At 40.3% G+C, this 27157-nt stretch overlaps 2 protein-coding genes across 4 annotated transcripts in view; both read left to right on the plus strand.

Annotated features, from left to right (window-relative positions):
- Nucleotides 1-18672, plus strand: part of ERLIN1 (ER lipid raft associated 1) — a 39985-nt gene extending 21313 nt beyond the window's left edge. Inside the window, exons 8-13 of one of the 3 annotated variants that reach the window (XR_007911086.2) lie at nucleotides 1937-1995; nucleotides 3807-3898; nucleotides 14655-14744; nucleotides 15545-15624; nucleotides 16377-17022; nucleotides 17684-18672. Coding sequence is in view for 1 of the 3 variants with exons in the window: in XM_002718646.5 (XP_002718692.1) it covers nucleotides 1937-1995; nucleotides 3807-3898; nucleotides 14655-14744; nucleotides 15545-15624; nucleotides 16377-16598 (543 nt within the window). In the remaining 2 variants the exon portion in view is untranslated. Of the gene's footprint in view, nucleotides 1-1936; nucleotides 1996-3806; nucleotides 3899-14654; nucleotides 14745-15544; nucleotides 15625-16376 lie in introns of all 3 variants that reach the window. The other 2 variants (XR_519178.4, XM_002718646.5) reach the window with 2 other exon arrangements.
- LOC103351405 (cytochrome P450 2C23) overlaps nucleotides 16887-27157 on the plus strand; it is a 46850-nt gene continuing 36579 nt past the window's right edge. Inside the window, exons 1-2 of the mRNA XM_070057412.1 lie at nucleotides 16887-17022; nucleotides 26835-26985. The gene's annotated coding sequence lies outside the window, so the exon portion shown is untranslated. The remainder of the gene's footprint in view (nucleotides 17023-26834; nucleotides 26986-27157) is intronic.

Here is a 27157-nt window from a genome sequence, read left to right on the forward strand (position 1 = left end):
TCCTGAATGTATTTCTTAGATCTCTTTTGATGCAGCTTACTCATGTTGTGTGTTATACCAGATGTTTATGTTTTTACATATTTCAAAATCTGAGCTTTCCCAAAATTTGCAAACCTGATTGGCTCTGTAGCCTCATACAGCAAAATAGGACTCTTCAGTGGAGCCAGCATTGTGGCGTAGAAGATAAAGCCATCACCATAATGCTGGTCTATGTCCTGGCTGCTTCACTTTTGATCCAACTCACTGCTGATGGCCTGGGAAAAGCAGCAGATGATGGCCCAAGTATTTGGATCCCTGCCACCCACATGGAAAACCCAGATGAAGCTCCTGGCTTCGGCTTGACCCTTGCTGTTGCTGCCAGTTAGGGAGTGAACCAGCAGATGGAAAACCTGAGTCTCTGTCTCTCGCTGTCTCTGTAACTCTGGCTTTAAAATAAATAAATAAATCTTCCTTTAAAAAAAAAAAGGATTCTTTAAAAGAGCCTTATTTTGTGCTTCTTTTTTGTAAGGTTAAAGTGATTTAGAGCCAGTTAATTAATTGTTAATTAACAGTTAATTAATTAAATGTAACATGACAGTGCTTCCCTTTGAGTCAATTTCATCTATGTTAGAGGCCATCTGTACTCCTGTGTCTGATAGTCACATAGTCTTAGTGAAATCTGGCATCTCTCACAAATTCTATTTCTGAATTGTGACTTGTATTCATTATTAGTTATGATAGTCCTCAAAAATTACCTGCACATTTGTTCTCTTTCATGTGTGCAGTCTAGGTGGGAATGTAAAGTGTTTAATTAATAAAATCCAAAGCTTTTGAGAGGGACTGGCATTGTGCCACAGCAGTTAAGGCCATAGCTTGTGACACTGGTATCTCCTATGGACACCGGTTCCTGTCCCAACTGTTCTGCCTCCTATCTAGTTCCCTGCTAATGGCAGGGATAAAGCAGGGGGAGATGGCCCAAGTGTTTGTGTGCCTGCCACCCACATGGAAGACCCAGATGAAGCTCCTGGCTTTGGCTGTTACTGCTCTTGGGGGAATAAACCAGCAGATGGAAGACCTGAGTCTGTCTCTCACTGTCTTGCCTCCTGGTTCTTGGCTTCAGCCTGGCCAGCCCTGGCCTTTGTGGCCATCTAGGGAAAAAAACAGTGGATGGAAGATCGATCTCTATCTCTGTGTAGCTCTGGTTTTCAAATAAATAAATAAATAAATAAATAAGTCTTTAAAAAATTTAAAAGGCTTTTGAGAGATCAAGTCCTTGATGTAGAAAAGTCAGCCGTGGAAAAACAGCACTTCTACATCTTGACAATGTCAAAATACACCATAATTAGACAGTGTCCAGTAAACAACTTCTACAAAGACAGGTAGACTTTTGTTCCAATTGAGATTCTAGAGACAAAGAATTTAAGTTATTATTGGTATTTGTTTTCCTTCAGCCATTGGGCTATTTACAGTGAGAGTGACCAATTGCCGTTTTAGCAATTAATACATTTATTTGTTACATACTATATAAAATTGCATACTCTGACTGTAGATTTTTGTTTATGTTTGTCTTTGACTGCTTTAGACTTGACAATTTCAGCCTTGGAACTTTGCCTCCTTCTCTCTCTTTGGTTTGCAAGTTTGAAAAGGGAAGTGAAAATACTAAACTAAGGAGCTTTGTAAAGCATCTTTTAAGGAAGAACCTTTTCCCTGGAGTTTATCTTGTCAGTGGGTAGAGTGGTTTTACTTGTAGTTGGACTTTTTTTTTTTTTGAAGGAAACAAGAAGCAGCGTATCTCTGATTCTCAGTGTGATGGTGTGAAAGCAGATTTTCTAGTGACAGTAGATAGCTGTGTTATTGTTGTTTTATTGGTATCATTTGAGGAACTCTTTTGTGGAAGATTTTAGTTTGAAGATTTATTTTTCAAATATACTTTGGCTTTTTCACTTTTATTTTTTAGGCTGTGCGTGTTACAAAACCCAAAATCCCAGAAGCCATAAGAAGAAATTTTGAGTTAATGTGAGTAATATCCATGGGATACCAGTATTTCTGTTTAGGGCTATCTGCACCTTAACACACCAATATATAAGAAACAGATGATATACCCTGGGGTGGGATATACTCATATGTCTATCTTGTATGTTTTTATTTAGTGTTAGTGTCTGTTCTCATGTCTTAATTCTCACTGGCCTCTTACTAGTTTTCTCTTTATGTGTGGACATTGTGGGAACAGTTTTAGTGGCTAAAGATGCACTTTGCTGTAGAACTGTTGCTGGAAAGCTCAGGAACTATAATTTGTGTATGAATAGTATCTTGATAAACATTAAAGATGAAAAACAGAGTCCTAGCTGCATACGGTTGATGAGAATGTCTGTTTTTTGTTACTGTGTTGTAATGGTGAGAATAGACACCTTGGTGGTAAAAAGTTTGGTTTTCCATTGTATGCGATTGTATATCTAAAGTTAGAACTGGATCTTTCTAATTTGCCTTTGGGAAAGGAGGTCTTGCTTGAGATGACTCCGGGTAGTTTTCTCTTTTATGTGTTCATCACTGGGTAGAAATGAGAAGTGACTTGCTTGACATAAATTAATTTCTAAATGTTTTAGAAGGTCCCTTTTAGGGGAATACTTAACTGTGTTTGAAATGACAATACTGTTGATACGATAGGAAGAAAAATATGCTATAAAGATAACTGCAGAGGTCAAGAATGCAGCAGATGTGTAAATGCAAGGGATCCAAGGAGTGGTGACACTGCTTCATGGGGTAATGCACTGCGGAGTCTTTTTGTTCCCAAGGGCCTATCTTCTATAGTATATAATTTTCTTTTCCTTTTTTAATTGTAGAAGAGGAACTCGTCTTTTAAAAGTATAGTGTGCCAGGCTAGGTAGATCATGGATCTGAGCCAGTTACAGAAAAAAATACAGCTTAGGATGTCTTCAGCTTTAATGTCATCACTTCAAGTGATGGAAAGATTAATATTTTGTGTTCTCAGTCATCAGGTAACTCAGTGTTTAAAATGACTTTTCTTGTCTTTATCAGTGTTGGCAGGAGGATGGGGACTTTGGATGAAAATGTCTTGGGGAAACTGTTGGAGTAACTTTTAAATAATTCTGAATTATTATTTTATAGACTATGAGAATTCCAGAATTAAAAGCTACCTTGGGATTGTCCAGTCTAGCCTCTCATCTAATGGGAATCTTATTTTCAAACTGTTTCTGCCAAGTGGTCACTTAGAGGTCACTTGTACGCACATAGTGATTGATTGAGCTAGCCATTTCCATTATTAGAAGCTCAAGTTCTAAGGAAATTCATCTTTACATTAAGCCCCACTTCACTAATAACTGACCCAAGTATATCTTCTGTGTAACAGATAGGGCCACTACACATGGGCATCAACTTGAGGAAGGCAGGGGCAGAAATCCAGCCTCAGTCTGCTTGCCAAACCATGCCCCTAAGGAACTGCATCTGCCCAAAGGCTGCCTTTTTCTAATGTGCACAGGGGTGCTATGTGGCCTATCAGGAGGCCTAAGGGCAGAGGAAACATTTATGCTCTGCCTTCCAGATCCACAGGCCTTGTAGTTAGAAGGAAAGAAACTAAATGCACTGAATTATTTTTCCTGTCTCTGAGTGACTAGGCAGATCGTTTAATCTTTCAACCTCAGATTCATTCTAAGTACAATAAGGTAGGTAACACCTGTCTTACTCATCCTAATGAATCAAAAAATTCTTGCTGAAAAATGATCCTTTGACCCACCGCAGGATCATAATTACTGGCTGTGACTGCCCACTAAGAGAACCATTTCTGATTTTTATGTTGTTTTGATTTGCAGGGAAGCTGAGAAGACAAAACTTCTTATAGCTGCACAGAAACAGAAGGTTGTGGAGAAAGAAGCTGAGACCGAGAGGAAAAAAGCTGTTATAGGTACTTGGATTTCTTTCTGAAATGAATGTGTACGAAGCATGTGTGTCAGAAATTTGTCCTGTTTTTGTTAGTCTCATATTGAATATTGATGTGGACTCAAATAAGATTCCATCATATGTAGTAGAGAATTCTGGAAACTTCATTGTACATTCTGGTGTCATAAAGCCTTTAAAAATAAGGTGAGAGAGACCAGCATTGTGACAGCGGATAAAGCTGCCGCTTACAACATCAGTATCCCACGTCACAGTACTGGTTCAAGTCCAGGCTACTCCACTTCCAGTCTCCACTTCCTTAAATGTGCCTGGGAAAGCAATGGAGGATGGCCCAAGTACTTGGGCCCCTGCCACCATGTAGGAGACCAGGATGGAGTTGCAGCCTCCTGGCTTTGGCCTGGCCCAGCCCTTGCCATTGCAGCCATCTGGGGAATAACTCAGTAGATGGAAGATATTCTCTCTCTCTCTCTCCTTTCTGTTACTATACCTTTCAAATAAATAAATAAAAACAAAATAAAATTAGATGAGGCCAGATGAGCATGGGGCACAGTGAATAAAAATGCCATTTCGTTTCTTTTTTTTTTATTTTAAATTCATTTATTTGACAGGTAGAGTTATAGACAGTGAGAGAGAGACAGAGAGAAAGGTCTTCTTCCATTGGTTCGCTCCCCAAATGGCCGCCACAGCCGGCGCTGTGCCGATCCAAAGCCAGGAGCCAGGTGCTTCCTCCTGGTCTCCCATTCAGGTGCAGGCGCCCAAGCACTTGGGCCATCCTTCACTGCCTTCCCGTGTCACAGCAGAGAGCTGGACTGGAAGAAGAGCAACCAGGACTAGAACCTGGCACCCATATGGGATGCTGGTGCTGCAAGGCGGAGGATTAACCAAGTGAGCCACGGCACCGGCTCCAAAAATGCCATTTCAAACATCTGGTTTTCATATCACAAAGAGCCTGAATTTGAGTCCCAACTCCACTCCCAATTCCAGCTTCCTACTAATGTGCACCTTAGGAAGCAGCAGGTGATGGCTCAAGTAATTGGATCCCTGCCACCCACATAGGAGACCTGGATGGAGTTCCCAGCTTCTGGCTTCAGGCAGACCCAGTCCCAGCTATTGCAGGGATTTGGGGAGTGAACCAGCAGTTGGAAGAGCTCTCTTTGTTCGTCACTGTACTTCTGTCTCTCTGCCTTCAAAATAAATAATAATAAAAAATGTTTTATGGGGCCAGTACTTAACAAAGTGCTTTGGTTTTCCAAAAGTAATTATTAGACTTTCGTGTTGCTGACTGCCACTATTCTTTTTCAAGGACAGGGACAATGGATAGGGCTCTGGAGTGGGGTTTTATTTATACAGATTAAGAATAGGGAAGTTAGGGGCCAGTGCTGTGGCATAGCAGGGTAAAGCTGCCAACTGTAGTGCTGGCATCCCGTGTGGGCACTGCTTCAGGTCCCAGCTGCTCTGCTTCTGATCCAGCTCTCTGCTATGGCCTGGGAAAGCTCTGGAAGATGACCCGAGTCCTTGGGCCCCTGCACCATGTGGGAGACCCGGAGGAAGCTCCTGGCTCCTGGCTTCAGATCAGTGCAGCTCCTGCCATTGTGGCCATGGGGGAGTGAACCGGCAGGTAGAAGACCTTTCTCTCTGCCTCTGCCTTTCTGTAACTCTGCCTTCCAAATAAATAAATAAATCTTTAAAGAAAAAAAAAATAATAAGAAAGTTCTTTGGCCAAAGCTCAAAATGATATCCTTGCTATTGATATGCACATGGTTTTAGCCGGGTGGATAATGCCATCTATGAAAGCATTGCAAGGTTGCTTACAGCACATTTTTTGAATATCAGTGTCTTCCTCACACTCCAGGGTACTATTATTAGACTTTCATCTTAGACACTCAGGTGGTACTGAAAGTTTAAGATGTTTTTATTAAATAATTCAAATATATAGAAATGTTCAGAGAACAGTATAATCAAGGCTTAAAATTTTCATGTGTCTTTAAAATCATATTTTATTTTAAAGAGAAAAAAATATATTTGAAGCCTCCTTTTCTCTGGTTTTGTTTCTTGGCCTTATCAGAGTAGTTTCTATTCTGAAGTTTATTTATTTATTTACATAAATAAACATGTAGTTAACATTTTGTAAATTTGATTTACCTATTTGAAACCACAAAAGTGGTATCAAACTTCACATTTTACAACTTGACTTTTTTTTTTACTAACAATGTTTTATTTATATTGATATATCTGGATCTAGTTCATTTTTTTAACTTTATTTATTTATTTTATTTGAGAGGCAGAAAGAGAGAGCTCTCATCAACTGTTCACTTTCCAAATGCCTACAATGGCCTGTCCTGGCTGAGACCAAAGCAGAAACTCAGTCCAGCTCTTCTACCTCAGTGGCAGGAACCCACTCACTTTGAGCCATCACCACTGCCTCCCTTGGTCTGCATTAGCAGGAAGTTGGAGTCAGGAGTGGAGCCAGGAATTGAACCTAAGGCATTCCAATGTGGAACACAAGCGACTTGATGCCCACTTCCCCACTTGATTTTTAACTGCTATGTATTTCATTCTGTGAGGAGACCTGTTTATTCTGATGTGTTAACAATGAAGAGTTAGGTAGTTTCAGATTTCTTATTACAAACAGTGCTGCAATACTGTCCTTTTCCGTATCTCCTTGTGCACATCATATGGAAGTCTCCTAAGTATATTACTCAAGTGTGATGTGGGTCAGTGCCCTGTCATCAGCTTTTTGTTTCTGAGACACCATGATAGGGGTATAAAAATTGAGAATGAATGTTCAGAATTTCCAATGGGATTTTGTTCAGAAGTTCTTTTTTTTTTTTTTTTTTTTTAAGATTTATTTATTTACTTGAAAGTCAGAATTACAGAGAGAGAAAGAGAGGCAGAGAGAGAGGTTTTTCATCTGCTGGTTCACTCCCCAATTGGCCACAATGGCTGTAGCTGTGCCTATCCGAAGCCAGGAGCCAGGAGCTTCCTCCAGGTCTCCCACATGGGTGCAGAGGCCCAAGGACCTGGGCCATCTTCCACTGCTTTCCCAGGCCATAGCAGAGAGCTGGCTCAGAAGAGGAGCAGCCGGAACTCAAACTGGTGCCCATAGGGGATGCTGACACGGAAGTTCTTATAGCTTTTTAACATAATAATGTTATATCTGTTGGAGATTATAGTTTATGTTTTTTCATAATTTCTTTTTTCTAGTAATTCATTTTTGTTATCATTTATAACTTACTGATTCCTAACAGATTAATAAGGGGATAAAAGTGTTTTTCCACAGGTAGTTTGAGAAGCAGTGCTCTACAATACTTATGTTGAAGTAGAATTCCTGGGTCATGGGGTATGCATATCTTCCAGGTTCAGCATAGTGGAAAATTGCTTCCTAAAGTGAGTCTTCATTTTACCCTCTTTTCAACCATGTTTGATTCCAGTTTCTGTACATTGCCTGTATCCCTTGGAGTCATACTTAAAAAAATTTATGCGAGTCTGATGGTATACATGGCATCATATAATTCCAACTTGACTTTCCTTCATTATTATTAGAGTTGAATTTTGTGTATTGGTCATTCAGGTTTCCTTAAATGTGTGAATTGCCTGTTAATATCCTTATTAGCCCATTACTTGATTGCTTTTCTGACTTGATTTATAAAAGTTCTTTATATGTTTCTCTAGGATACTAATCTCAGGTTTAACCATTGCAAATATCTTTTATTAGTTTGTGTCTTATTGTTGAACTCCATGATATCCTGGACATACATATATATTTAGTTTTCATATATCAAATTCATCAGTCTTTTTCTTTAGTGCCTTTCCTATCTTGTTTGAGAATTTTTTGCCACCTCATAGTAATAATTTTATTCTGAAAGTTTTGCTTTTCACATTTAGATCTTTAATCCATCTGGAATTTATTTTAGTATTTAGTGTGACATGAGGATTCAGTGTTATTTTTTTGAAATGGCAACCAGTTGTCATATTCTACATACTGAATAGTTATTTCCTCTACTTATTTCTAGTGCCACATATGTCATATAACAAGATATTGTGTATAATTTGTTCTGTTGCTAGGATCTCTATTTTGTTACAGTTTTTTGGCTTATCCTTCTCCAATATTACCTTGTTTTATTGGAATAGCTTTTGTATAAATTTTGTTATCTGGGAGAATAATTTTCTCCTTAATTATATTCCTCTTAACTATTCCTATTTTTAATATTGTCCTGGACTACTATAGACTCTTTATTCATCCATGTACCTTTAATCACCAGCTCCTAAAATACTGTGTTGGGATTTTGATTGGAATTGTATTGAATGTATGCACCAGTTTGGAGAGAATTAAAATATAAAGTCTTACAAAACTATTACCTTTCTCTATTAATGGGAAATGTCTTTGAAAAAAATGTGTTATAATTTCCTTAAAGTTCTTGCACAATTTTAAGAAGTTTATTCCTATATATCTTTCAAGTTTTCTGCAATTATAGACAAACTCTTTTTTAAAGGCACTTTTTCTGATTGGTTGTTGCTTTTGTATAGGTGTGGTGTTGATTTTTTTTATTTAGCAGTCTTGCTGAAAATGCTATTATTTCCAATAATGTCTTCAATTTCCTCTGAGCAATCCTATTGTCTTCAGATAAAGACAATTGCAGTTTTTTCCTTTATAATGTCACACCTTTAGTGCTTTAGACAGTGATTTCTAGTACAATGTCGGAAAAGAAAGATAGTGACAGACATTCTTGTTTTTCCCCTTTCAGTGGTCCCAATGATGTTACTATATTTCAAATTTATCATTTAAGGTTCTGTTCTTTGCTTGCCAAGAACTTTTTTTTTTTTTTTTAAAGATTTATTTATTTACATGAGAGGTAGAGTTACAGAGAGAGAGAGAGACAGAGAAGAAAGGTCTTCCGTTTGCTGGTTCTCTCCTCAAATGGTCGCAACAGCCAGAGCTGGGCCGATCAGGGCGCAGGAGTTTCTTTCAGGTTTCCCACATAGGTGCAGGGGCCCAAGCACTTTGGGCCATCTTCCACTGCTTCCCCAGGCCATTAACAGAGAACTGGATCAGAAGTGGAGCAGCCAGGACTTGAACTGGCACCCATCACAGGATGCCAGTGCCACAGGTGGATGCTTAACTAACTGTGCCACAGTGCTGCTCCACCCCCCCCTTTTTAAAGATTTATTTATTTACATGAGAGGCAGAGTTACAAAGAGAGGGAGATACAGAAAGTTTGCTTGCCAAGAGTTTTTGTTTTGTTTTGTTTTGTTTTGTTTTTGACAGGCAGAGTGGACAGTGAGAGAGAGAGAGACAGAGAGAAAGGTCTTCCTTTGCTGTTGGTTCACCCTCCAATGGCTGCCATGGCTGGCGCACCACGCTGATCCGATGGCAGGAGCCAGGTGCTTCTCCTGGTCTCCCATGGGGTGCAGGGCCCAAGCACTTGGGCCATCCTCCACTGCATTCCCTGGCCACAGCAGAGAGCTGGCCTGGAAGAGGGGCAACCAGGACAGAATTCGGCGCCCCGACCGGGACTAGAACCCGGTGTGCTGGCGCCGTAAGGCAGAGGATTAGCCTAGTGAGCCGCGGCGCCAGCCGCCAAGAACTTTTATTGTGATTGGCTGTTAGTAAGAACAATTTTTTGCATATGTTGAAGTGAACATATATGTTATATTAGCAAGTTTTGTGTTACTAAATTATTTTTGTGTTCCTGGGATAAAGCCATCTCTGGTCATGATATAGGAAATTTAATATATTTTTCTATATGAGTTGCTAATAATTTCTTTAGAATTTTTACTTTTGTTTTCATAAATGATTTAGTTTATAATTTCCTTACACTGTTATTTTTCTTTTTTTAAATAATGGTTATATTAAGCATCACATGGAGTGAAGAACATTTCTTCATTTTCCATAGTTTTTTTTTAATTTTTTTATATTTTTTATTTTTTTTTATATTTTTTATTTTTTTTGACAGGCAGAGTTAGACAGTGAGAGAGAGAGAGAGAGACAGAGAGAAAGGTCTTCCTTCAGTTGGTTCACCCCCAAAATGGCCACTACGGCCGTACGCTGCACCGATCCAAAGCCAGGAGCCAGGTGCTTCCTCCTTGTCTCCCATGCGGGTGCAGGGCCCAAGCACTTGGGCCATCCTTCACTACCTTCCCAGGCACAGCAGAGAGCTGGACTGGAAGAGGAGCAACTGGGACAGAACCGGCACCCCAGCCGGGACAAGAACCTCTGCCACAGGCAGAGGATTAGCCTAGTGAGCCATGGTGCGGGCCTCATTTTCCATGTTCTGAAACATTATGTATTATCTCTTCTTTGTAGGTCTGGTGGAACTCACTTGTAAAAATCTTAGACTATTGGATTTATGTTTTTTGTTTACTTGTTTGTTTTTTGTGGTAACATTTGACTGACTTAATTTCTATATTGAGTATAGATAGGTCTTTTCAGGTGTTTTAAGTCAATTCTGATGATAATTTTTAAGAAAATTGTCCATTTCATCTGTTATTTAAAATTTGGAGGCATAAATTTATAGAATTCTGTGAAGATTATTATCTTTCATTGGGTCAGCTGTGCCAGAGGTCTGTCTGTCTTTATCTTTTCAGGGAATTGGCTTTTGGTTTTATTTCTGTTGGTTTTAACCTTTTCAATTATATTATTTGCACTTAGTTTTGTTTTCTTTGTTTTGAATTTACTCATTGGTTCTTTCCTAACTTCTTGAGTTAGAAACTTAATTCATTATCTTGTGATCCTTTCTAATGGAAGAGAAGCATGTAAGATTATGTATTTTCTTCAAAGGACTGCTTCTTTATCTCACAAGTTTTTAAATGTGCTCTTTTGTTGGTCTTCAGTCTTAATTAAGCATATTTCGTTGTAACTTCATCTCATAAATTATTAAAAAGTGTTGTCAGTGAGTTTTGAGGGGCTACCTTTTTTTTGTTGATTTCCAGTATTACTACTTGTAGTCAAAAGTAAGATCTGTTATATAGTTTTTTAAGTGTTTGTTGAAATTTGTTTTGTGGCCTACCTATACTTGATCCTTACATGTGTTTGAAAATACTAAATGTATTTCCTCTATTTGTTGGGTGAAACTTTCTCTATATATCCATTAGGTCAGGCTTATTAATTGTGTTTTTCACATCTTCTCTGTTCTTCTAATTTTTGCCTTCTTGATCTATCACCAATAAAGGTATATTAAAAATTCCTACTGCGACTATGGATTTGTTGACTTATAATTATTTTCTTTATAAATTTTGGGGCTATATCATTAAGAGCATTCAAGTTCAGGATTCTTGGACCTGTTTCATAATAACCTTTTTTATTTCCAAGCATGGTTTTTGGCTTAAAATTATTTTGTCCAATGATAATATGGCTACACCAGATTTCTCTTGGTTAGTTGTAAACCTTGGTGTATCTTTTTCCATCCTTTACTTTCAACTTTTCTATGTCATTATGTTTTAGGTATGTCTGTTGTAAACAGCATATAGCTGGATTTTGTTATCTTATCCCATGTGAGAATCTGTCTTTTAACTGGTGAGTTTAGTCTTTTTATATTTATTGTGGTTACTGCTATATTTGGATCTGTATCAATTACGTGCTGTTTACCATAGTTTATTTCTCTGCTTCATTTTCTCTTCTAATTCTAATTGATATTGAATTGATTGAATTTTGTTCTTTTCTCCCTTTTACTTGATTGGAAGTTTTACATTGTGTTTCTGGAATATAAAACTAGTCATTACCTGTGAAATGTTAACAAGTGTTACCTGACTTGACAAAATCTGAAGTTAACCAGTCTATTTTCTTCTTGAAGAATACCTTGGAATGCTTTAACTCTACCATTGCCCTCTAATATTACATATTGTTATTGCCTTGTCCCTTAATTTCATGTTGTTTTTATCTTCCCATTGATTATCATCGTTATTGATGCTTTTAATATACATTTATTTTTTATTTATAAGTTTTAAGTAATGTTTTCCTCTCACTGCTTCTGGTGTTTCTTTTCTACCAATTTTTTTCAATGAAGGCTAAGGAGTAGGAAGCTTCTTCAGCCTTCTTTTGTTTGAAATAATGTGATTTCATTCTTAAATGGCACTTTGGCCTACAGTTCTATGCGAAACTAAACTTATTTTACCTTAGCCATTTTGGCAGTATTATTTCATTTTGGTTTGGTCTCTTGCACTGTTCTGTTTATAAGTGTGCTGTCAGTCTTAATTGTTCCTTTTGAGTAGTCAGTCTTCTCTTTTTGCTTTTAATTTTTTTCTCTCTGTATTTGGATGTTCTTCAGTTTCACTGTGATGTATCTAGTTAGAGAAAAGCTTGCTTCTCACTGGCCTTGTGGGTAGGGTTTTTTAGTTCCTCTTTTACACAGAGTTACAGCATTCTAGAGATCTTGGTTTTAACATCACAGGGCCTCCTCTGATTCTATAATAGCAATAATCCAAATCCCTCTCCCTTGTCTAGTATCCCCCACCCCAGGTTGCCACCAGACAGATTCTCAGCCCTCTATTTGCTTACATCATTTGAAGAGATCTCATTTCTTTCTTATGAACTCAGCCATGCTTTAAAAAACAAATCTGTTACATGTTATCTAGCATTTTAGAGGTGATAGCAGAAGAGTTTTCTCCTAGCCTTTCCATCATTTTTCTAGAACTGAAAGTTTGGTCATACCTTTCATTGGTTTATTACCACATGACACCAGTGTTGAATGCCATTCCCACAACAGTACCCCTGTGTTGAGTCAACATTCCCTGGGATTCTGGCTGCAGGCTCCAAATCCCTTAGCTTTTATTCATGTTTATCCCAAGTTTCTTAAATTTCAAGTCCAGTTGTACCTAGTAGTTTATTTAATAGGAGTATAGAAGGACTTGCCCTAGAGTTTTGGTAAAAGATACTGTTTTCTAGAAAGAAGAAACCACTGGAAATTTTCTTTGTGTTAATGCCTTTCCCCCAGTAACCAGAGATAAAATGTGTTAAGATACAATATCCTAGATCTGGCACTGTCCTGCAGTGCCAGCATCCCATATGGGCACCGGTTCAAGTCCTGGCTACTCCTCTTCTGATCCAGCTCTCTGCTATGGCCTGGGAAAGCAGTAGAAGATGGCCCAAGTGCTTGTGCTCCTGCACCCGCATGGGAGACCTGGAAGAAGCTCCTGGCTCTTTGCTTGCGATCAGCTGTTGCAGCCATTTGGAGAGTGAACCAGCAGATGGAAGACCTTTCTCTCTCCCTCTTTCTGTCTATAACTCTACATCTCAAATAAATAAGTCTTTAAATAAAAAAATTAGATACAATATCTCTCTGTATCCATGGGAGTTTGGTTCCAGGCCCTGCCTCCCCCTTACCACCTTCTCCCGCAAATAACAAAATCCTCTGATACTCAAGTCTCTTGTATAAAATGGTCTAGTACTTGCGTGTGACATATACATCCTCCTGTAAACTTTAAGTCATCTCTAGATTATTTACAAAACCCAATACAGGGGCTGGCGCTGAGGCATAGTCGGTAAAGCTGTCACCTGCAGTGGCATCCCATATGAGTGTTGGTGCTAGTCCCGGCTGCTACACTTCTGATCTAGTTCTCTGCTATGGACTGGGAAAGCAGTGGAAGATGGCCCAAGTGCTTGGGCCCCTGCACCCACGTGGGAGACCCAAAAGAAGGTCCTGGTTTCAGATCCGCCCAGCTCTGGCCGTTGCAGCCATTTGCAGAGTGAACCAGCGGGAGGAAGACACTCCCCCCGACCCGCCTCTCTGTAACTCTGCCTTTCAAATAAATAAATAAATCTTTAAAAAAAAAAATACAGTGTAAATGTTATACAAATAGTTGTATTTTTAAGGAATAATGATAAGGAAAGGATCTATATGTTCAGCACAGATGCAGGTTTTTCTCTATGAATATTTTGAAGCCACTGTTGGTTGAATCTGCTATTATAGAACCTACAGATACAGAGGACTGACTTTGGGAAGGAAAATTGAGAATGTTACTTAACAATTACAGTGACTACATTTTAAGTGTGATTTGAGTGTTCTTTGGTCCTGGATCCTTTGTTAGGTCAGAGATTTACTAAGGATATTTGATTTCCCCTATGTGTACTTGCCTGCTACAACTAACATGTTTGCTTCCAACACTCTTTTCACATTCTCAGATGAATTGTACTGCTTTCTGTTGTATCTTCTACAGCTCTGATATTCTTTTCATTATGTCTTTTTCTGATGGTAACTTAACAGTACATCCTGACTTTGTTAAAACTAAGCTTAGATCTTTCACTCAAGACAGAAGTCTTCTAACTGTCTTAATTTTTTGTTGTCTTCTCTTGTTGCCTGGCTCTGTATCACCTCTGCATTGTGACTTGTTCATGCATGCTTTCTTGTCTGTCTTTATGCTTCCTGGTGTGTCCTCTTAGGTCATTTCCATTATCCCCTTTACCATTCCTTCAAGAAGGTCCTCCTTGGCTTAACTTACCTGTCTTATTTCTTTCTTTTGCCATGTTATATCATTGACCTGTGTTGCCATGCCTTTATGTTGCTGTTTTTTTCTGTGATACTTTCATAAGATTTTTTCCCTCTTCCCTTGTGTATAGTCCAATGAAGACTGGAACTGTTAAACTTTTGCACTTCCCTTTTTACAGAAAACTAGCTCTACTAGAATAAAACAGCAAAGTAGGAAATAAATTTCCTTTTGTCCTTTGAGTTGTTTATAGTCTAGATAAATTGTAAGGTGCTGCTGATTCTAAATGCCTAAGGAGCTACAGAAATGTTTTTGAATGTGTCTTCTTCTGTTGTGTATTATAGAAGCGGAGAAGATAGCACAAGTGGCGAAAATTCGCTTTCAGCAGAAGGTGATGGAGAAGGAAACTGAAAAGCGCATTTCTGAAATTGAAGGTACCTTAGGGAGAGAATGATGTTCTGACTGCCCAGAGCTGCCTCTCTGCTCACAGATTGGGCTCTTGGTTGTGGTGGGTGGGAAGTTGTAGACATGTCTGGAGAAAGTAGCTGACCTAATATGCTGGATAAATTTTTTTTTAATTTAAAGCTGGAGTAACTCAACATCTTGTTTCCTTCCTAAACTGGGGCTTATTAGCCACCTCTCTATTCTCAAGAGGACAAAATATGAAAATTACCCATAATCGGTTGCAAAAGATGTATAAAATAATCCCTACCACCAGTTTCTTTACTACCTACCTGTCAACAATATCAGATTAGCTGGGGAGAAAATAACTTTTCACAGAGAATCTCAGGCTCCTATTTTCACTCAGTGAGAAGTTGATATTCTTGGCTCCTAGTCCTAAAGATACTTTTGCTTATATCGAGCTGCTTTATCTTTTTATTCGTTAATGGATTCTGAATTAAACTCAGAAGCCACAGGGAGAATACATTAAATACAGTAGAGCTTTCATGTTTGATCTTAGTTATCTTGTTTGAAGCCTAAAGCCTGGGTGGAATGTGAGGCCTGGGGTGAGGGGAGGTGGGAAGGGTGCAGGAAGAAGGAACAACTCAAAGTAGAAAACAAGTGGGCTCAGATAAGCCAAGAGAAGGAACTGTTTGGGAACTGGGGTTTGAAAAATGCTGATGTTGCTGTAAACTTTTGAAGTGAAGTAAACAATCATACTATCGGGCAGTAGAGGCAGCTGAGAGAATGGATTGGTAACTCTTTGTTTCATGTACCCTATTTTACTTGCTAGATGCTGCATTCCTAGCTCGAGAGAAAGCAAAAGCAGATGCTGAATATTACGCTGCACACAAATACGCCACGTCAAACAAGGTGACTGACTTTCTGGGACTTTCAGGGACTCTAATATGATAGAGGTGATTTTATCCATTGTCAAAGAAGGACGGTGACCAGTACATCCTCCAGAACCATCCAGTTGAATATTGTACATTCATTGGGTTGGGGCAACTTTGTGTAGTTCCTTGTTTCTTATAAAAATAAGGGATTTAGACAAAGGCAAACATATGTGTGTGCACATGCACGGGTCAGATGCTATAAATCCATTCATTTTTATTGCTGTCCGAGAGCTCAATAGTAAAGTTGAAGAGCTTCTCCAGAAATGATAAGAGTGGCAGGAGAAGAGTAAAGTTCTTATAGAATTGCTTTCCAGATAAGGTAGCTTTTTTTTTTTCCATAAAAGCTAAGCCTATTTAGATCACTGTTTCTCATCAGAGAGATTCTTTGCATTTGGGGGTGAGATAGTTTTTCATTATTGAAGACTATCTTGTGCATTATAGGATGTTAGTATCATTAGTTATCATTAATCATTCCCTAAATACCCCCTTTCCCCAGGCCTTCTGTTGTGAATAGCTTCTGCATTAAGGCAACAGCTTGTTGAAAAAATGTAAGTCAGGAACATAGCTGTTAATGCAATAACTACACTCCAAAGTGAGGGAGGGTCATTGGCAGTCATTCAGAATTGAGCTGTGAGTCTTAGGAGACCAGTAAGATAAATGGATACAGGGGGAGAGATGACTTTCGCACCAAAGTATCCTAATGGCTTTGCTCTTGTTTGCTTCACACAGCACAAATTGACCCCGGAATATCTGGAGCTCAAAAAGTATGAGGCTATTGCTTCTAACAGTAAGATCTACTTTGGCAGCAACATCCCTAGCATGTTCGTGGACTCCTCTTGTGCTTTGAAATATTCAGATGTTAGAACTGGAAGAGAAAGCTCCCTCTCTGCTAAGGAAGCTCTAGAACCCTCTGGAGAGAGCTCCATCCAAAACAAGGAGAGCACAGGTTGATGCAAGAGGTGGAAATGTTCTCCCAAATCAAGATGTGGCCCAAGGGGTTAAGTGGGAACAGTGGTAATACGGACTCTTCAGATTTACAGAGAACTTGTGCTCGTCTGTTCTGCCTCTCCTGTGATAATCCTGGTTTGTCAGCTGATTGACTACAGGAGAGAGCCAGCTGTCTGGCTCTCAAAAAGTCTTTTCAGCTGCAAACTTATCAAGTATCCTGTGTGTTCCTTTTCAAACTGGTACTCATGAATAAGGGAAAGTCTGATGCTAAGATACTGCCTGCACTGGAATGTTAAACACTAAATATATAACAAGCTGTGTTTTTCTAAGCTGAGATCTATTGAATAATGTTTACATTGGTCCCCGGGGAAATGTATGCTCAGCCAGTCAAGATATGCGAGGCCAGAGAGAAGACTGCCAGGATATGGTAAGTTAAAGAAGACTGATTATACCTGGAACCAAAGTTATCTCTTTGGGGTCCAGTCCCAGCATTCATCCTTGTGATTATTGTCCAGGCTGCTAAGGTTCCCCAGGAAATGAGCTTCCACTTGAGCAATCATTTACTTGATATAATTTGTACCTTTTTGTTTTCCTATAGTCAAGTCGGTGGCCTGCAGGGACATATGCTATGCTTTGCCACCTAACCAGAGAATCTTCACAGATTTCTAATCACTAGTTTATTGCATTAATAGGCTCAGATTAAAGAGTGCTTGGTTTGAAGTTGGGTGAGATGAAACCTTTGCTCTGAACCAAAGCTCTGAGGCCCTTGCATTTCCTCCATTTGGTGATGACTGTCAATGTGTCATAACTGCCCCAGGTTATGTATGACTAAGGTGCCTGGTTTTTAACCACAGACAACTCCTTATATGTCACCTCAACTCCGACTTGTCAAGACTGGGACAGGGCTTTAACCGGAAATAGGAACAACATAAAATTCCTAGCCATTTACTGCACAGTATTGTATCATAATTGCAAGAAGTTTTTATTTTTAAAACTGGATTTGGAATGCATTCATTTGCCCCAGCACTTATGTCGAAAGACCAAGTCCTTGGGCTGCCATGGTTCCTAACACACTGATTCTCCTTAAGGTTGTTCATCAGAAGCCCACCTGGTGTGGAACAAAGAATAATCTAGAAAGCATCCTTGCTCATCTTTATCTGCTGCTCTCCTGGCCTGAGATGCTGAAATCAGAGTTGTTTCTCCAACTTTCATCTTCCCTAGGAGATCAAGATTCCCCTGACTTCTGGGCAGCCAGTGAATCTAATTTTCCATGGGAGGATGACAGAGTTAACCTGTGACTATAGGAGATCTACTTCACCTGGACCTTTGTTTCTTTCAGATTAACTTGCCTGGAACGGTGTGCTGCATAATTAGGTCTGAGCTTGTGCAGCTTCTTAAGACACCACTTGTATTCACCCTGTTGAAGCCAGACAGAAAAGTCTTGGGACCACTTCCAGAAACTTTTCAGCTGTCAGTCCTGATGATCTCATAACAGCTTAATGGCTTGTGCCAAACACTTCATTGGAAAAGGAAAGCCCAAATTTGAATGGGTCTTTTCCTTAGGCCTTATACTATAGAGGCATTTGTACTAAGGAGAAAATAATTTTTATTTTTACTCATTTAATTCTATAAATTCTCTACAAATGAATTTTGTGTTTTTTAACCCTCCTTTTGAGTTATACAAACTCTTAACCTGTCGTTGTTGCTGCAGATAAATGATGATTGTTCTGGGAAATCTGGATCATTGGCCTCTGTGCTTTCATTCGTAGAGACGTTTGCTATTCACGTGAGGAAAACGCTGTTGCCCCAAAGTGATGGCTGTGGGTATTCCTGCCAGCCACAAGCCCCTGTGGCAAGGCTAAGAACAGAGAAATGGTGTTGCGAAGGTTTAAAGAAAGCACTTCTGCTTAAACACCCTATAAGCTCTGCTTCCCTGGCCCACTCAGTGAGCTCTAAGTCTAGCCATCCTTCAAGGATGTTCATTTTGGCAAATATACACTGTAATCTTGGTCTAAATTTATATGTGAAATGCTACCTTTTTTAAAATAAGAAACTAAATAAAATTATTTTACTATCAGTGATTTGTGGTTTTTTTTCCCCCTTGCCTGTCTTAATTCTCTTCTGATAACAAGCTTGTAAGGCTGTTTTGCTCATTCAGTCAGCTAGGCAATTGTATTTACTGTAGAACTGTAGAAGCTTTTATTATATGTTTTCAAGAGTATTGCCTTTCTGGTGTAAGAATTTTAAAACCAGGGTTTCAGCTGTTTCCTGACTCCTGGAATTTAACAAGGGATCTTCTGATTCTTTGTGGAGACAGGGCCAGCAGCAGAGGAGTAGAGGGAGGATAGCGCATCATGCCGGTTGGAGCCTTCCCCCTGAACTAAAATGCTTCTTACACTGAGGAAGGGAGGTGGCAGCCATACTGATGGAACAAGGACAGTTTTATAAATTGAAATCAGCAAAAGTGTAATATAACTAACTTCACTAATTCAAATGTTGTTGGCAGCCCAAGAGCCAGAATTGCACTTGCTGTTTGCAAGCAGTGTACATAGCCTCCTAGGGACAATTTCCCAATGTTGTTGTGCCAGCAGGGACTGGCAGTTGAGAGTTTTGGAGAAAGCAGCCGTTTACTCGGATTCCTCTGGGATCCAATCTTAAGGTCTCTTGTGTTAGCTGCTGCAGATCAGGAACTTTAATTTGAATTGTTTATTCTAACAGGCTTTTGATGGACATTAAAATGGCTTGATTTCTGCTTCTTGCTGGGAAGAGAGAAATGTGTAAATTAGAAGTACGGCTTCTCATTTTTTTTATTTGTTTGTTTAAAGATTTATTTATTTGAAAGGCAGAGTTACAGAAAGGAAGAGGCAGAGAGAGAGAGAGAGAGAGAGAGAGAGAGAGAGGTCTTCCATCCACTAATTCACTCTCCAGATGGCTGCAATGGCTGGGGCTGGGCCAGTTCGAAGCCAAGGGCCAGGAGCTTCTTCCAGGTCTCCCACATAGGTGTAGGGCCCCAAGGATTTGAGCCATCTTCCACTGCTTTCCCAGGCCATGGCAGGAAGCATGGAAGTGGAGCAGCCAGGACTCAAACCGATGCCCGTATGAGATGCTGGCACTGCAGGTGGCAGCTTTACCTGCTACGCTGCAGCACTGGCTCCACAGCTTCTTTTTTTACTATGTGGTTTATGATTAAGTCCCAACTATATGCATGTAAGACCTTGCATGGTCTGACCCCTGCTGACATCCTAAGGTTTGTGAATGTACCTTTTCTCTTTCCCTTTGCATAAATGTTTTTCCATCTGCCTGACTCATTTTTCCTCCCTTGTAAAGCACTAACTTTCCTTTGCTAATTCCTAATGATCCACCTTTTTCAGAGAGATCACCTTGTGAACTGCTTGCTTGGCTTAGCATGCTATTACATCCCTGTCTGTATAATAATATGTAACTAAACCTGTTTACTCATCCTTGTGGATGGATCTTCATTGGGTTCACAAGATACGTTGACACACCGGACATAATAACTTAGATGTGGTGATTGGGAGACATAAAGTCACCTGGTCTGCTGGAGTCCATGCATGTTTGTCTCTTGAGTAGACTAAAGTTCCCCAGTTGGGGGGGAGAGAGCACGCTTACTGATTCATACAAGTGCATAATAAAACACATTGGTATGTCCTCTGCAGCTGTGAGCTAAGCTGGCTAGATTTTAAACCTCAAACAGCCCTCTAGGAACATCCCAACAAGATGGGCCAGCTTCTCAGCTATCTCCTGAGCTCTTGTCTTTTATATGCATTTAGGACTAACTTGCTGTTAATTCATTGCTCACTCCTAGTGTGCATTACTACATAGAGCACAATTCAGAGTGACATTTTACTCTTTGCACTTACCATGCACTGTATTTTGAATAGTTTTCCAAAAAGCATGTGTTGGAATCTTAATCCCCCATACACAGTGTTAGGAAATGGGGCCTAATGAGATCAGTGGGCCACAAGAGGAAGTGAGTGGATTGTTATTGTGGGGAGCAGGTTATTATAAAAAGGAGAGTTTGGCCTCTGGCTCTCCCACTTCCCTACCTTGTCTCCCTCTACCCTTCCTCACTTCCACCTAGGGTGATGCAGCTTCTTGACCTGAGACTTGCCAGACTCCAGAACTGAGGGAAATAATTTCCTATTTATGAGTTACGCTGTCTGGTCTTGTTACAGTAGTACAAAATGGACTAATATGGGAAACTGGTCCCAGAAGAGTGGGGTGTTGCTATAACAAATACCTAAAAGTGTGGAAGCGGCTTTGGTGTTGGACAATGGGCAAATGCTGTAAGAATTTGGAGCAGGTTAGAAAAAGCCTAGATCGCCATGAGTAGAGATTAAGGGTGGTTTTAATGCCGGCTCAGAAGAAAGGAGCTATAGAGAAACTGAAACTGCGTAGATACTAAGTGTTCGAATGTTGGTAGAAATGTGGATGTAAGAGCAATTCTGATGCAGTCTCAGAAGTGAGGAACAGGGTACTGAAAACTGGAGAAAACACCATTCTTGTTATGACAGGACAAAGAATTTGACTGAATTGTGTTCATGCCAAAGGCAGAATTTAAGAATGGACTGGGACCAGCACTGTGGCGTAGCGGGTGAAGCCGCCACCTGCAGTACCAGCATCCCATATGGGCATCAGTTAGAGTCTTGGCTGCTCCACTTCCCATCTAGCTCTCCTATGGCCTGGGAAAGCAGTAGAAGATGGTCCAAGTCCTTGGGCCCGTGCACCCACATGGGAGACCTAGAAAAAGCTCCTGGCTCCTGGCTTCAGATCAGCACAGCTCCGGGCGTTGTAGCCATCTGGGGAGTGAACCAATGGATGGAAGACATCTCTCTCTCTGCCTCTGTCTCTCTGTGGCTCTGCCATTTCAAATAAATCTTCAAAAAAAAAAAAAAAGTGAACCAAAATATCGGGTGGAAGAAATTTCGGAGTACCATATTGAAGGAGCTATGTGACTTAACTGCATGTAGTAAGATGTGAAAAGAAAGAAATGGTTGAAAGAGTTTATAGTTAAGATGAAAACAGAACTTAGGTATTTAAAGGCTACTCAGCCTGGTGACATAAAGAATGAAAAAGAGAAAACTAAGCATGTGGCCGTTTGACCATCTGCTGAATAGATTTTGTATGGATAGAAGAAACCCAGATGCCAGCACTTTGATCTTGGACATCTCCGCTTCCAGGAACTGTGAGGCAGTAAGTTCTTTTCATTATTAACTACCCAGTCTCCGGTATTCTGTTACACAAACAGACCAGGACACCTAGTTTCTTTGGAATTTGTACCTATCTGCAGTGTTTTTTCTCATTAACTCTTTTTTAATTTTTCTACCTTCTATTTTATTTCTAACTTTATCTTAATTTCTGTAAATGTTTATTGAGCCCCTACTGTGTACCAGCTGCTGAAGTAGCCAATCATAGAGCTTGGTGTGTGGGCTGGGGCAGTACAGTAAGTAAGTAGACAGGTGCACCAGTGTAGCAAGTACCACATCAAAATGGACTCTGAGTGCTATGGAGCACTGATGAATGTCCACCCAGTCTGGTGTCTGATCTGAGCCAAGTATTCAGGGAAGGACAGGAGGCAGCCAGCCAGCTGAGGAGGTTGATAGTGAGAATAGAATGTATTGGAGGGAACGAGAGAACCATGAGCTATTGCATTTTAAAATACAGCTCATTGAGTCCCTTTTCCTCAGCAGTGCCAGGTGGCATGAAAGACTTAATCATAAGCCCTTATTAATAATACTTCCCATTTATTGAGTGTAGCCCAGGTCCTCATCTGCAGCCCATTTTCTTTTTGAATCCCCGCCAACAACCTTATGAGTGTTTCCTGTTATCTTCATTTTACAGCTGAGATTTGGTGAGGCTACTTTACCCCAGAGCACATGGATAACCAGTGACGGGGTTTGAACTAGTTACATTCCAGACCCAAGCTATTTACAACAACCCTTTATGTTGTCCCTTGAAGCACTTAGCTTTAGGGTAATGGAAACTCTACACAGGGGAGATTTCAGAGGAGGTATAGCCTACACTAGAAGTCAGGAAAATGGGTGAGTGGATGGTTAATGGTGATGGGAAGTGATGAACCAAGAACTGACTTATCTGCTCTCTGCAGGACTTGGAAGAAGTGTTCCAGGTAAGGCTTGGCAGTATGACAGCTAATTACAGAAAGGTAAGATCGTTGGGGTCCGGAGGTGCAGCTCCCCTAAACAAGCAGACATATAGTGAGTGCTGTGGTCTCCCACCCAGATTCTGTGTTCTCAGGTGTGAAGTGTTCATGCTGACAGCTCTCAGCTAAGTTGTCTGCAAACGTTTCCCTTGGCTGTAGAAAGTCCCCTTTCCCAGGGTTATACCCCTTTCCTGGGGATAGCCCCCATTCAATAAGTAGTCGATACAGGGGTAGAAAAGCCAGGAAAGTTACTTGAACTGTGCAGTTCGTCCAGAAATTTCTGCCTTGGTTGTCTCTATCTGCAAGTATGTGAGGATTTGCATCTTAATATGCATAATACCCATAACTGGAATCCAGACATAGAAGGGAAGTTCTGACAAACTCGGTACATCTGATTCCTCTGGTTCCCTGGTAGCTCTAAGTTTAGCTGTGGCTGTGATGTGACAGTTTCACACAACATCAACTTTGTTTCCTCTGCATCTTGCCTCAAACACTATGAAGCTATCAGTCTGCACATTGGCTTACCCAAAGGAGCACAAGAACTAATACCCACCCCGGGTCAACCCTCAACCACTGGAAGACAGGAACACAAATGGCTAGAGCAGAAGGAAGCCAAGAACTTTTCAATGGAGACTGCAACTTTCTTGACACAACAGGAAGAACAATGTGAACATCAAATTAAATCCAGTTTGGGGCTGGTTTTGTCGTGCACCAGGCTAAGCTGGCACCTGTGAATCCCATATGGGCACTAGTTCAAGTCCCATCTGCTCTATTTCCAATCTAGCTCCTTGCTAAATGTACCTGGAAAACAAGTGGAAAATGGCCCAAGTGCTTGGACTCCTGCCACCATGTGGAGACCTGGATGAAGTTCCATTCAGACTCCTGGCTTCGGCCTGACCCAGACCTGGCTGTTGGGGCCGTTTGGGCAGTGAACCAGTGGATAGAAGATCTGTCTCTCTCCTCTTTCTCTGTAGCTCTACCTTTCAAATAAATATTTTTAAGAATTAAATCCAGCTCAACAAATGTTTGTTGAATATTTGCTATGTGCCATGAAACCCAAACTGTGTGAAAGTGATGAACCAGCGATGGACGACACAACATTGAGTACAGTAAGCATAGTCTGCTCAGAATCAACAGTCTCTTGGGAAAGTTGACCTTTAAGAATTCCAGATATGGTAAGACTACACCAGAGGAATGTAGTGCCAGAAGAATGTAAATAAGAGAGGGGAAAGATAAAGTGAGGAAAAAGCACTAGCCAGTTGAAAATCAGGGAATGAGTCACCAATGAAAAGGTAACCCAGGGGAGGGGGAGTTTGGCACAGTGGTTAAGATGCCACTTGCTCACCCCATGTTTGGAGTGCCTAGATTCAACTGCAGGCTCCATTTCCCATTCCAACTTCCTCCAACTTCACATTTCAACATACCCTGGGAGACAGCAGGTGAGAGCTCAAATACTCGAATCCCTGCCATCCACGTGGAAGACCTAGGTTGACCTCAGCTCCTGGCTTCAGCCTTGCCCAGCCCTAGCTGTTGGAGTTATAGGCATCTGAGGAGTGACAGGAGGTTCGTAGTTTTTTCAATCCTCTTTTCAGATTTTTTAAAGTTAAACTTAATTTTAAAATGAACAAATTATTTTGATAGACATTTTACCAGAGTGGATGTGCAAATGGCCATTAAGAATGTGAAAGTTGTTCAACACGTTTTTTTTTTTTGTTTTTATTTTTTGCCAGGCAGAGTTAGTGAGAGAGAGACAGAGAGAGTTATAGACAGTGAGAGACAAAAAGGTCTTCCTTCCGTTGGTTCACTCCCATAATGGCTGCTACGGCCAGTGCTGTGCCGATCCGAAGCCAGGAGCCAGGTACTTCCTCCCGGTCTCCCATGCGGGTGCAGGGACCCAAGCACTTGGGCCATCCTCTTCTGCCCTCCCGGGCCACAGCAGAGAGCTGGACTGGAAGAGGAGGAGCCGGGACTAGTACCTGGCGCCCCAACCAGGACTAGAACCTGGGGTGCTGGCGCCACAGCCAGAGGATTAGCCAAGTGAGCCACAGCGCCGACCTCAACACGTTTTTAGAGATATGAGATGAGATACCACTGCATACCCACTGGAAGGGCTGTAATGGAAAAAATATACGTTGGCAAAGATGTGAAGAAATTGGACTTCTCATATGTTGCAAGTAGGAATGTAAAATGATGTAGCCACATTGGAATACATTTTGGTAGTTTCTCAAAATGTTAAATGGAATGATCCTTAAGGCCCAGAAATTCTACTCCTAGGCATATGCCCAGAGTTGAAACAGGTCCACACAAACAATAGCACCTGAATGTCATAGTAGCCAAAAGGTAGAAACAAACCAAATACTATCAACTGATGAATGAATCAATAGAACAGTATATCCAACCATGGAATATTATTCCATAAAGAGGAGTGAAGTACTGGTAAATTCTGCAATATGGATGAACCTTGGAAACCTGCTAAGTGAAAGACAAAAGGCTACATAGTATATAATTCTGTTTATATCAGATGTTCAGAATGGGCAGATGCATAAGGACAGAAAGTACACTGGTGCTGACGGAGGCTGGGAGGAGGAGGAAATGAAGAAAGCCGATGAATATGGGGTTTCTTTTTGGGATAATGAAAAGATTGTGAAATTTTATTTTGGCAGTTTGTTGCACCACTAAATATATTAAAAAACTACTGAATTGAATACTTTGACAAGAATGAATTGTATATAGCGTATGAATTACAAGTATATCTCAAGCTGATAGTGAACAAAAAAAAAGTTCAAGCAGTAGTATGAAAATCTCAGTTCAAGAACCCTCCAGGAAGGGGAAAAAACATCTGTATGGGCACAATGTAATTAGTGGGATTGTGAGCACCCAAAAATGAGACTGGAGAAGTTTGTTGTGGCTGGCCTTGTAAGCCTTGTTACACATCTCTGACTTTTTCCAAAGGCTGGAAACCTTTCAAGAGTTTGAAGCAGGGATTGACAGGGTAAGCTGGTTTTAAAACTGCCCTTTCCCAACATGTTTACTAGTGCACTATTCGCCTGCTTGCAACATCCAAATCAACATTAAATTTCTAACTTTTCACTGTTTTTGAAAGTCAACAAGCAACAAAAACATCAGGAACACTGGTTCCACAGAAGGTACTGGAAAGAATACAGAAAAGCACATGAAATCCCCAAGCTGATTAACTGTACCGTGGTTCTCCGTTAACAAGCCCGTCTCTGGCTTTGGCCCCATTCCACCTTAACTGACCGCAAAGCCCTAAAATTCCTCCTGACCACTGTACAGAGACTTTCATGGGGCCCAGCTGTGGCTGTAGGCTAAGCCTTTGCCTGCGATGCTGGCAGTCCATGTCCCAGCTGCTCCTTTTCCATCCAACTCTGCTTATGGCCTGGGAAAGCAGTGGAAGACGACCCAAGTGCTTGGGCTTCAGGTTGCCCAGTTCTGGTCGTTATGGCCATTTGAGGAGCAAACCAGTGGATGGAAAACCTTTCTCTGTCCCTCCTCACTCCTCTCTCTCTCTCTAACTACCTCAAAGAAATAAAATCTTTTTTTAAAAAATGCTTTCATGAATGGAAGCTAATGAGCAAATTTGTTTAATGGAAGTAAACAGTCTGCCCTGAGAAACACACAAAAAAAAGTCCCTGAAATGAGAAAAGTAACAAAACCAGTTAATTTTACTGCTACATAGATTTTTAATGTTGATTATAGGAAATAATATATAAGAAGTAATACTAGGAAACCACAGTAGATTTTGGAGAATATTTTAATTAACTTTATCATAGTACTAATTAAATCCCCCATGAAATAGTGTATAGATCATGAGACATTAATAAGACTTGTCTCAAAGAATAAGATCATTCATTTTGTTTTTTTTTTAATTTGCACGTTATTTGAAAAGCAAAGAAAGATTTTCCATCTGATGATGTACTCCCCAAATCTCTACAACAGCCATGACTGGGCCAGGCCAAAGCCAGGAGCCCAGAACTCAATCCAGATCTTCCACACGGGTGGCAGGGAGCCAGCTAACAACTGTCATCTTTGCCTCCCAGGAGTGCATTCGCAACGGCTGGAATCAGAAGTGGAGCTGGAACTCGAACCCAGGCACTCCAGTATGGGATGTGGGTATCCCGAGTGCTGTCTTAACTGCTGTGTCAAACACCATCTCAAGCATTAGATATTTTAAATGCAAATAAAAACGAGGTAATATTTTTAGACTACTAAGTTACTAAATGGTTTCTTTGTGTTGTAATGAAATATATATGCCATAAAATTTACTATCTTAACCAAGTTTCTATAGCAGTAAGACCATTCAGAGTATTGTGGAACCATCACCATTATCCATATCCAGAAATTTTTCAGCATACCAAACAGA

Source organism: Oryctolagus cuniculus, chromosome 15 (genome assembly GCF_964237555.1).
Source record: "Oryctolagus cuniculus chromosome 15, mOryCun1.1, whole genome shotgun sequence".
Classification (NCBI taxonomy): Eukaryota; Metazoa; Chordata; class Mammalia; order Lagomorpha; family Leporidae; genus Oryctolagus; species Oryctolagus cuniculus.